At 35.7% G+C, this 12,380-nt stretch overlaps 1 protein-coding gene across 1 annotated transcript; it reads left to right on the top strand.

The window, feature by feature from the left end:
• Window positions 1–10,980: 10,980 nt before the first annotated feature.
• Window positions 10,981–11,956, top strand: LOC109027296 (putative olfactory receptor 2B8). The gene has a single exon (XM_019029194.2). It carries the CDS (start codon window positions 11,018–11,020, stop codon window positions 11,954–11,956), a length of 939 nt encoding a protein of 312 aa, XP_018884739.1. The 5' UTR covers window positions 10,981–11,017.
• The last annotated feature ends 424 nt before the right edge of the window (window positions 11,957–12,380 follow it).

The raw sequence follows: 12,380 nt of genomic DNA, 5'->3' as shown, positions 1-12,380 counted from the left end.
CACTCTAAGAAGATTTACAATGGAATTGACAAGTAAAAACAAAGAGCAAATAAGTTAAATAAGTTGTAAATGAGAATGCAAGAAACTAAAAAAGATGATGCATGATTAATTGCCAAATTAATGCGGTAGGCCATTGTGTTTGAGCTCAGAGAAACATGAGAACAAATTGATTGGTTTGGTAAGCTTCCAAATAATAGAACTTGAGCTGAACATTGCAGGATGTGAATCTTTGCCTAGATGGAGAAGAGTAGGGAGAGCTTTTCAAGCAAAAGAAAAAGTCTAAGCACAGAGTATGCTTTACTGGAGGAGGAGGATTCATGTAGGGTGGTTGCTTAAGAGCTATATTGGGAAAGATCAAAGAAGTTATAGCCCAACTTTTTTTTTTTTCTTTTTTTGAGACAGGGTCTCACTCTGTCACCTAGGCTGGAGTGCAGTGGCATAATCTCAGCTCACTGCAGCCTCAACCTCCTGGGCTCAAGGGATCCTCCCACCTCAGCCTCCCAAGTAGCTGGGACTACAGGCACGCACCGCCATGCCTGGCTAATTTTTGTATTTTTAGTAGAGATGGCTTTTCACCATAATGCCCAGGCTGGTCTTTAACTCCTGAGCTCAAGCCATCTGCCCGCCTTGGCCTCCCAAAGTGCTGGGATTACAGTTGTAACCCATTGCACCGGCCAGCCCAACTTTTTATAAAGGATCAGACAAGAAAACAGAGACAGACACAGATACACAGGGAGAACACTATATGACAACAGAGGCAGACATTAGAATAATGTGTCTACAAGCCAAGGAATACTAAAGATTTCTGGCAGCACCAAAAGCTAAAAGAAAGGTGTATAACAGATTCTCCCCTAGAGCCTTCAGAAAGCATAGCCCTGCTGACACCTTGAAGGAGGGAGTGGCTAATAGCATGCCATGATTGATGGTGACCTAGGAAAATGAAGAAAAGGTGTGACTTTAGCCAGAAATGCTCGTAGTTCTTTGCATTTACATAATGCTTTACAATTTATAGTGCATTTCCACATTCTTCATCTTACCACAACACTGAAGGACAATATTATTCTTATTTTACAATTGTGCATACTCGCATACTCTGAAATAGGGAGGTTAAATTATTTATTGTAGTGGCATAGCTTCTAAACAATGGGGCCAAGATATGAACCTTGATATGCAGACTCCAATGTTAAGCTCTTTCCTTAGAACTATGGCATATCTTTTACAATTCCTTTGAATAAGCCCCCACTCTCACTTACTAAGTAGAGACTAATGATCAGCAAAATGTGGCAATCAACTTTTCTTAATGTTTTAGTCAGCTTGCTGTCCATTTAAAGAGTTTCTCATTGTGATTGTCAGTTTCATGTTTACAATTTTTAATTTTAGATGTCATTAATTATCATAACTTAATTATATAAGAATTATAGCATTGGTCTCAAAATGACCAACAGTAAAAATGTTAATATGTTAAAATAGAAATTAGCTAACTGGCTGGGCGTGGTGGCTCACGCCTGTAATCCCAGCCCTCTGGGAGGCTGAGGCAGATGGATCACCTGAGGTCAGGAGTTCGAGACCAGCCTGGCCAACATGGCGAAGCCCCGTCTCTACAAAAATACAAAAATTAGCCATGTGTGGTGGCGTTCACCTGTAATCCCAGCTATTCAGGAGGCTGAGGAGGGAGAATTGCTTGAGCCCAGGAGGTGGCCATTGCAGTGAGCTGAGATAGCACCACTGCATTCCAGCCTGGGTAACAGAGTGAGACTCCGTCTCAAAAAAAAAAAAAAAAAAAAAAAAAAAAAATTAACTGTTTTAAGGTTTCTCGTATATTCAGCAACCTAAACACAGCCATTCATTGGTCAAATAACATATAGTAAATCAAATTTTGGGAGCTTTCTTTCTTTCCCTTTTTTTTTTTTTTTTGAGACGTTGCTCTGTCGCCCAGTCTGGAGTGCAGTGGCGCGGTCTCGGCTCACTACAAGCTCCGCCTCCCAGGTTCACGCCATTCTCCTGCCTCAGCCTCCCGAGTAGCTGGGACTACAGGCGCTCGCCACCACGCCCGGCTAATTTTTTTTGTATTTTTAGTAGAGACGGGGTTTCACCTGTGTTAGCCAGGATGGTCTTGATCTCCTGACCTCGTGATCAGCCTGCCTTGGCCTCCCAAAGTGTTGGGATTACAGGCGTGAGCCACTGAGCCCGGCCCAGGAGCTTTCTTAAGTACTTGTTTTGTGCATATGGGTATTTGAACCTGTGTGTTAGGCGGGGATGATAGAAATGTAGCATGTGGTCTATGGGATCTTTTCACATGTTTTAGGCTTTTAGAGTTCACAGTCGTTACTCCATGAGACTATATGTAATCATTTTTAGGTTTCAGCAAATTTCCAGAGACAAAATAGTTTTGGAAGGAGTTTTCAAGACCCTCACAAGGGCAAGGAGTGTCCAGCTCCAGTCTGTGAAAACTCTGCTTCCTTCCTTCTCCCCTCCCCTTTAGTCCCTTCCCCTCCCCTCCCCTCCCCCCCCATCCCCTCACCTCCCCTCCCCTTCCTTCTTTCTTTTTGACAAAGTTTGGCTCAATCCCCAGGCTGGAGCACATTGGTGCGGTCTCGGGCTCACTGCAACCTTCACCTTCCAGGCTCAAGTGATCCTCCCACCTCAGCCTCCTGTGCAGCTGGTACTATAGGTATGTACCACCAGGCTCAGATAATTTTTGTATTTTTGGTAGAGACAAGGTTTTGCCATGTTGCCCAGGCTGGTCTGGAGCTCTTGAGCTTAAGTCATCTGTCCACCTCTGCCTCTCAAAGTGTTGGGATTACAGGTGTGAGCCTGGCCCTTCTTTTTGCTTTTGAATATAATTTTTTCACCTATGTTTGCATTTATAAAAACATTGTTTTACCGATTTTTGAACTTACATCAAGAGACTTGCGCCTTTTGCTGAGCATTTTTGTGTGAAGGACATCTGTTTCAATTTGTGTAGCTGTAGTTTACTAATACTGTTGTATAGTACTCTGTTATATGAATATGGCACAATTTACCCATTTTACTACTGATGGGCATTTGGATTGCTTCCAGTTTTTCACTAATACAAACAATGCTGCTATGAGCATTCTTGTACATGTCTCCTGGGGCATATGACCAAGTATCACTTTAGGGAATATTTAACTTTGGAATGTAATTGCTGGTTAGCATTACTAGATAATACCAAACTGCTATCCAGTATGATTGTGCCAATAAATACTTCCAGCAGCAAGGGTGAATTGTGAAGGAAAGAGTTAACAGCAGGTCAAATCCCCTCCCTCCTCTGGACACCCTAAGCAGTACTGGCCTTTACAAGACCTTCTTCTAAATATTATGATGGGATTTAATTAGTAGGGAAATAACTGAGAAAGTTCTAATCTAAGACTATTTTTAGCAGGAGATAATTTATCTCTCTAGGCTATTATAAAGAAACCTGGAATTTATGAATATCTGGAAAGCAGCTGGCTGTGGAATGAAAGTTAATCACAGAAGCTCTCTACGCTTGTACAACTAACTAATAAAAACTAAGATGCTTCAAACCTAAGTGTTTTTCTTTGAGCTAGCTTATGTTGCTAGTTAGTAATCATCTATTGCTCTTAACAAAATGTGTTTCAGTCTGGAAAAAGGGAGTTTTTAAATTGAAGTTGCACTTGACATTTAAGGCCAAACCTTTCCAAAGTCAGACATTGTTATTTATGTCTGCCTTTTGCCTGTTTAGTGGAACAAAGATAAATTGTTTTGAAAATAGATTGGCTGGGCACGGTGGCTCACACCTGTAATCCCAGCACTTTGGCAGGCCAAGGCGGGTGGATCACGAGGTCAGGAGCTCAAGACCAGCCTGGACAAGACGGTGAAACCCTATCTCTACTTAAAAAAAAAAAAAAAAAAAAAAGCCAGGCATGATGATGGGCGCCTGTAATCCCAGCTACTCGGGAGGCTGAGGCAGAGGATTGCTTGAAATCGGGAAGCAGAGGTTGCAGTGAGCCAAGATCGCGCCACTGCTCTCCAGCCTGGGCGGCAGAGCGAGACTCCGTCTCAAAAAAAAAAAAAAAAAAAAAGAAAAAAAGATTAATAGATCCTCAAACTTGACTTCAACAGACAAAATACCCATCAACTTCATTCGACTTTTTCTTTAAGAATTATTTAAAACTATCCTGATAAACTCAGAATCACTTGAAACTGAAACTTAAATGCAAAGGCTATCCTAGTTCAATTCAAACAAATCATGTAAGTTTCATTTTAAAATCAATAATTTGGATATAACCTGAAAAATGTTATAGAGGATTTGTGATTTTTTCTTCGTAGCCACATTAGAAGTTTAGTAGTAAATGTGGTGATTTCCTCAATTATAGTGATCTTAAAGATTTGAATGTGCCTAAATTATTACTCTGTGATTCCTTATAAATTGGTTATGAATGAAATTAAGTGAAAAATGCATTTCTATATTTATACTGAATACTAGGTAACTGAATTAATTCTTATTTTAAATATATATGTTTTTTTTGCAATTGTGAGGAAAAAATCTTGTTATTTAAAAAATATCTTATCTTGCTTTTTTTTTTTTTTTTTTGTAAAATACCTAAGCCATTCAACGACAACAGCTAAGATCGCTGGGGAGATCTAGGGAGTTATCTGTCTGCTGTCAAACACATGAAATCATATAAAAGACAGATTAGATATTCTCTGGCATTCTCCCCTATTTTCATTTTCCCTGACGATTGTCATCCCTGGACAACTCAGTGACATCAGCTAATTAACAGCATAGGACATACGTTCCCTAGAGACTTCAGCCTTGTTTCTCTCTGTGCCAACCCAGCCACTGGGCAGCTTCATGCCACCCTCTCCCTGTTGCTCGTAAGGATCTCTTTGTCACATAACCACGTCCTTGTATTCAGGAAATAATAATGAGAGCTCAAAATTGCCTTCCTTCATCTCCCTACCTCCTGTGGGCAGAATGCAGATCTCTAATACCATGTGAAGATGTGTGAAGTCATCATGAGAAAGCATCTTCTTGCTCAAGACATACTTCTGAGTAAATCAATGCTGGCATCATCAATCTATTGTACTCATGGCACACAACCTTCTTCCTTATTCTAGGTATCTATGTTCCAATCTTCAGCACTGTATTAAAGAGAGCAGCTTGGAAATGAGCTTAGGATCCACAGGTCCTGGGAAATAGCTTAGGACCCATAGATAAAGTTGGTGAAGGTGAGTAAAATGGAACCTCATCTATGGGTTGCTTTAAGAATTGGTGAGTTAGCTTATTTTCACATTCAGTGGTTCTTGAAAGGGAAAGCTAAATCGGTTAGCATATATGTTGATTGACAAAAGTAACAGAGTACAGAAATTCACCAAATATAAGACCTAAATTTAATTGTTGATTTTAGAAGCCTATTGGCTTCATTCCTAGATATTTCATTTTATTGCAGTACATTCATTATACCTCAGTATGCACATATGGAAAATAACTTAAATTCTATCATATTTAGCTGTAATAAAATATGCCTTTCAGTAATAGAATAATAGTATGTGTATATGTAAAAGTATTAGACTGTATGCTTACATTCTTTCTGTTTGTCTCTTACATAATTATGTAACATTATAATTACTTAATATTCATTTTCTATGTTCTCCTTAAACTTGTCATTTCCAATACAGTAATAAATTCATTTGCCCTTCATTTATACATACTCCATTGCCATCAGAGGCCAGTCCTAACATATCTGAGATCAGCTCAGACCTATGAGGCAGAAGCATTGTTAAAGCAATAGTGATTCAGTCAGTACTGAGGCTAAAATTTTGCTAGCACTTTTTCAGGATTTATTCAGGAACTGGACAAGGCAGTTTGCGTGTCGAATATATCAGTGAATATTATATAACTTAAAATATCTTAAGTGTAGACATTATCTTGAGATCTTTTGCCTTTAAAATGCGTAATTTGCATGCTGAATATTAGTTAAAATGAAATATTTATCTTCCGTTAACCTGTAGATTTGTATTGTATGTCAGTATTGTATAGTTATTGTGTATTGTAAACTACTATCTCACTATCTGACATGTCAGTCCTAAGCATTTAACCTCTCTAATTTGATGCCTATTCTTTAATTATTATTGTAAAATTTATATTCTTGTGATATGTCATTTCCCATTATATTCTTTTTTATGGTAATTTTTACATAGAATGCCATGTCGGTTTGTTTTATATAATTATTTTTATTTTACCTATTTTAAACTTTTTTTCTACATATATATTATCTTCACTTTGTGGCATTTTCAATTTTTTTTTTGTATCTCACATAATCATTTATGTGTAATTTTTTTTTATCACAGGACTTCCCTATCATGTCATAAGGTGATGGTTACTAAAAACACCATTCTTTGTTTCTGTACCTAGGATGAATGTGTCTGTAATTTCCAGTTGTATTATTCATATGGTTTGTCTAATCTATTATTCTTACTGCATTAAGTCAATTGGCCCTTGTCTAAACTTAGATGATGATTTCTTGTCAAATTCCACAATTCCTTCAGTGTAGTAGAAATAAAATAAAATGAGGCTGGGCTTGGTGGCTTACACCTGTAATTCTAGCACTTTGGGAGGCTGAGGACTTTGAGCCTAGGAGTTTGAGACCAGCTTGGGCAACATGGTGAAACCCTGTCTCTACAAAAAAATGCAAAAATTAGCCAGGTGTGGTGGTACACACCTGTGGTCCCAGCTACTAGGCAGACTGAGGTGGAGGGATCGCTTGAGCCTAGGAGGTCGAGGCTGTGCTGAGCTATGATCACACCACTGCACTCAGCCTGGGCAACAGAGTGAGAACCCATATCAAAAAAAGAAAGTCTCATTTAACCTTAGCTAAAAAATATATTTCTTTTCTTGGAGGATTATTTCCTTTTGTTGTGGTGCAAACTGCTTTTGGAGGGCTGGATGCCAAGTAGGAAAGCAGGGAGGAAACATTTTGACTTAAATCAGCAGGATACACTTGGGAATCAATGAAAGACTCCTTCTTGCAGCTACATCTTTCCCATATCCAGTGCTAACAAGGAAAACAATTTTCCTATTTGTAAGGAGGAAACTTTTTAAAAGTTGGAAGATGGACTATGACATTAGTATCCTATTACCCACTAGCATAGTCTCTGGAGTGGCATTGGAAACAATTGTAACATACAGAAAGAATCACATTTTTTTGTTCTGTTCTAGTGAGTGTCTTCTTTGCCTGGTATAATTTTACAAGTGTAAAAATCATACCAATTTTTACACTTGTCAGATCAGTAGCATTCAGCATTCTTTTATTAATGTATATTATCCTGTAAAACAGCACATGGTTTGTATGACATCATCTCACCAGGTTGTGATCTTTTATCATATGCCTTCCTGGTGCTTATTGATATCATAACATTAAAATTTATTATTATTTTTTATTTTATTTTATTTTGTTTTGAGACGGAGTCTCACTCTGTTGCCCAGGCTGGAGTGCAGTGGTCTGATCTCAGCTCACTGCAAGCTCCGCCTCCCAGGTTCATGCCATTCTCCTGCCTCAGCCTCCTGAGTAGCTGGGACTACAGGCACCCGCCACCACGCCCTACTAATTTTTTGTATTTTTAGTAGAGATGGGGTTTCACTGTGTTAGCCAGGATGGTCTCGATCTCCTGACCTCGTGATCCACCCAACTCAGCCTCCCAAAGTGCTGGGATTACAGGTGTGAGCCACTGCGCCCGGCCATTATTTTATTATAGTGATGATTATCTTGATGTTTTTCCTTGGATTAGTTAGCATTTTATTTTTGCCCTTCTTCACTTTGATGAACACCTTTTATTAGATACATTTTGAAAATTTGCCAGCAGTTGATTTTAGATGAGTAGATTATATTTCTGTATGTATGCATTGTTTGTTTTTATTCACTCTCCTCACCAGGTGTAATCAGGGCAATGTAACCTTTCATTGGACTTCTATATAGTTTCTATTGTTTTTATAACAAATTCTTTTATTAGAATTTTGTGCATAGTTTTTTTGTGGCTATCACTGATCACAACCTAATAAGAAATTAAGGGGATTGTGAAATATGGTGAAATGTTACTCCTCTATGTTATGTGTGATTGCTTCCTCTGAATTTTAATATATACTTTTGATTGAAGATAAAGTAGTGTGGTGATTAAAAGCATGGACTTTGATATCAAAGGGATCTGGATTTGTTTTAAAACATTTAGGGGTCTGGTAATGTTGGATGAGCTACTTCAGTGCTTCAATCCATTTCCTTATATGTAAAAAGAGATGGTGATAAGAAAAATTAGTTGAAATTATGCATGTAAATGATTTAGAACATACAAAACACTCAGCAATACCAGATAATATTATTAATTGTAAGTAGCGTATCAGTTTAGCCTTCAACTTTTGGATACTTTTTACATTTTTCAAACTTCAAATGTGAAAGTTTAAAAAAATTAAATATTGTTGGATTTTGCCAAATAAGTACTTGTACACATTGTTGCTTTGGGATTGAGAGTGCAGTGAGATCAGTTTAACTAATGCTTCCTGTATATGATGTATTAAATTTCTATTACGTGTACTTGTACATTTTGAGACACCTGATTTTTTTTGTTGTTGTTTTCTTTGCATATAAATTGTGGAATGAGGAAGACATTTATGTCAGTGATAGAGAACTTTTCCCAGTGGCCTCCCTACCACCAACTCTTCTTCCATTTGACATTTTCTTTTCTCTTATTCAGATTTATTAACATTTATTTTATGCCTATTTTGTATCAATTTCTTTCACACCCTAATGGCTCTACGTACAAACCTGTTTCATATAAAGAAAGTCTTAGAAGAGTTAAGGATTTATTGTATTTCTAACCATTTGATGTAATGAAACTGAATTCCTCATCTTTGATGCTGCTTAGATCGGTGTGGGACATGCTCATATGCTACTAAGGAGCTGTATGGAAATGATAATCAACTGACCTTGAAGCTGGCAATGTGTTTGGTATAGTATAACAAATTCTTCAAGATAGCTCACAGAAGTGTGCAAATATAAAATTAACCTAATGTAGGCAGATGTTTTTAGATTCTTATAAACCCAATATACTATTCTTAATACATTTTCTTACTTTTCGTTTTATATGTCTTTGACCTGCCATTATTTTGACAATTCACCTGTCCTAAACTCTATGTATTTATGTATTTAGTTGATAACTTTTTAAGATGCTCATCCTGATTAGAATGTTGATAGTGAATGATTCTACCTCCTTTAGGAATTCCTGTCATTCTGGTTGTTGATAATATGTGAAAGCGAAATCCATAGAGGTAAAAGGAAAGTGCTGCCCACTGGATATTAGAGTAGTAATTTCAGGTGACTGTGCATAGGCAATACATTTTTGGAATTCTTGTTAAATTGGTATGATAATTTTGGCATGTTGGGGGCAAGAGATAAGCACTGTAATTGAATAGCAAATTCAATGAATTTCAGACTCTGTCTGATTGAGCATTTCATTATTTTGCTATAATACAGAAAAATCAGGATACTGTTCATGAATATATTAGGTAGAGAGGAAATTCTACCAAAATGTGTGTATGTAGCTCTACTGGTGATATTTTGAATTCAATTTGATCCTTTGTATAAGCACATTCTAGGTCCTATGTCTATATGCGAATTCATTCTAGAGAATATTTTTATTATATTCTATAGCATGTGAAGTATATGTAATTTCAGTTGTGTAGAGTTATATATAACTATAGATAATATAATTATATATAACTATAATTATTATGTATATATTAGTTATGTATAACTAATATTAATATATGTTATCTATTATATATTTATATTTATATATTAGTTATATATGACTAATATATGTTACATCTAATATAATATATAATATATTAGATATTATATATATAATATATAATATATTAGATATTATATATATAATATATAATACATTAGATATAATATATATAATATATAATACATTAGATATAATATATAATATATTAGATATAATATATAATATATAATATATTAGATATAATATATTATATATAATATATTAGATATAATATGTAGTATATAATATATTAGATATAATATATAATATATAATATATTAGATATAATATATAATATATAATATATTAGATATAATATATAATATAATATAGTAGATATAATATATAATATAGTAGGTATAATAATATACCTAATATATAATATATTAGATATAATAATATATCTAATATATTATATATATTAGATATATTACATATTATATATATATTATATATATATTATATATTATATATATTATATATAATATATCTATTATATCTATTATATCTACTATATTATATATTAGATATATCATATATGACTAATATATAATATATATTATATATTAGATATATCATATATGACTAATATATAATATATATTATATATATGTTACATATGACTAATATATAATATATATTATATATAACTTATATATGACTAATATGTAATATATATTAGATATATTAGACATAACATATATTAGTCATATGTAACTAATATATATAGTTATATATATAGCATATATATATATAGCATATATATATATAACTATATATATATAAAATAACCTCTCTCCTCTGTCTCCGCCTCTCATTCTTTCTGATCTCTCTCCATTTTTCCCTCATCTCCCTTTTCTCCAAAATGCACATATATTCTTGTAATACTTTAAATAGTATTAAATTCAATCTGAAACAGACATTTTATGCCTATGACTGGTACACACACAAGGTCCCTTATTTAATTTTCCTGTGTTAAATAGCAATTATGTTACTTTTTGTAATAATGTAAACAAAATTGGTATATGTTGGTCTCAATGAGTACCTCATTTATTAAAGTAGTTGCATATAAAATCCCATGGCCATGTCTTGTACAAATGATAGAGTTCACCTTTTCTTTTGTTTTACAAGATACCTTTTAAAATTTGCTAAATGCTTGGTTTTGACAGAAAACATGTGCTAACAAAGAATGGATCAGAAAAATGGAAGTTCTTTCACTGGATTTATCCTACTGGGTTTCTCTGACAGGCCTCAGCTGGAGCTAGTCCTCTTTGTGGTTCTTTTGATCTTCTATATCTTCACTTTGCTGGGGAACAAAACCATCATTGTATTATCTCACTTGGACCCACATCTTCACACCCCTATGTATTTTTTCTTCTCCAAACTAAGCTTTTTGGATCTGTGTTACACAACCGGCATTGTTCCACAGCTCCTGGTTAATCTCAGGGGAGCAGACAAATCAATCTCCTATGGTGGTTGTGTAGTTCAGCTGTACATCTCTCTAGGCTTGGGATCTACAGAATGCGTTCTCTTAGGAGTGAATGCATTTGACCGCTATGCAGCTGTTTGCAGGCCCCTCCACTACACAGTAATCATGCACCCTTGTCTGTACGTGCTGATGGCTTCTACTTCATGGGTCATTGGTTTTGCCAACTCCCTATTGCAGACGGTGCTCATCTTGCTTTTAACACTTTGTGGAAGAAATAAATTAGAACACTTTCTTTGTGAGGTTCCTCCATTGCTCAAGCTTGCCTGTGTTGACACTACTATGAATGAATCTGAACTCTTCTTTGTCAGTGTCATCATTCTTCTTGTACCTGTTGCATTAATCATATTCTCCTATAGTCAGATTGTCAGGGCAGTCATGAGGATAAAGTCAGCAACAGGGCAGAGAAAAGTGTTTGGGACATGTGGCTCCCACCTCACAGTGGTTTCCCTGTTCTTCGGCACAGCTATCTATGCTTACCTCCAGCCCGGCAACAACTACTCTCAGGATCAGGGCAAGTTCATCTCTCTCTTCTACACCATCATTACACCCATGATCAACCCCCTCATATATACACTGAGGAACAAGGATGTGAAAGGAGCACTTAAGAAGGTGCTCTGGAAGGACTACGACTCCAGATGACTTGGAGAGAAAGACATTGCAGTGGAGGAACTTTGAATGCCAGAGCCCTTAAGATGTATGCGTTCTCCATGTGTCATCCAAAATTTCCCCTGCAACTCTCCAGGAAATTTCCATAAATCTCTAAGGAAAACAAGTAATTAAAATCTAAGTTCATGAATTTATTTCACCCTCCAGAGATGTTGATTTCATATTCCAGTGGCGTGATTATAGCTCACTGCAGCCTCAAACTCCAGGGCTGAAAAAGGATCCTCCCACCTCAGCCTCCAGAGTAGCTGGGACTACAGGTGACCATCACCACGCCTGGCTTAAATTTTATTGTTTATATTATAATATACAGACTGCAGTCTGTATATTGTAGGTTTATTTATATAATAATCAGGCTAAATAGATCATATGCATCCTGCTAAAAACATTACTAGCTCAG

This window comes from Gorilla gorilla, chromosome 5 (genome assembly GCF_029281585.2).
Source record: "Gorilla gorilla gorilla isolate KB3781 chromosome 5, NHGRI_mGorGor1-v2.1_pri, whole genome shotgun sequence".
Lineage (NCBI taxonomy): Eukaryota > Metazoa > Chordata > Mammalia > Primates > Hominidae > Gorilla > Gorilla gorilla.
Note: the sequence above shows the minus strand (reverse complement) of the source record. Positions and strands in the feature narration are given on the sequence as shown.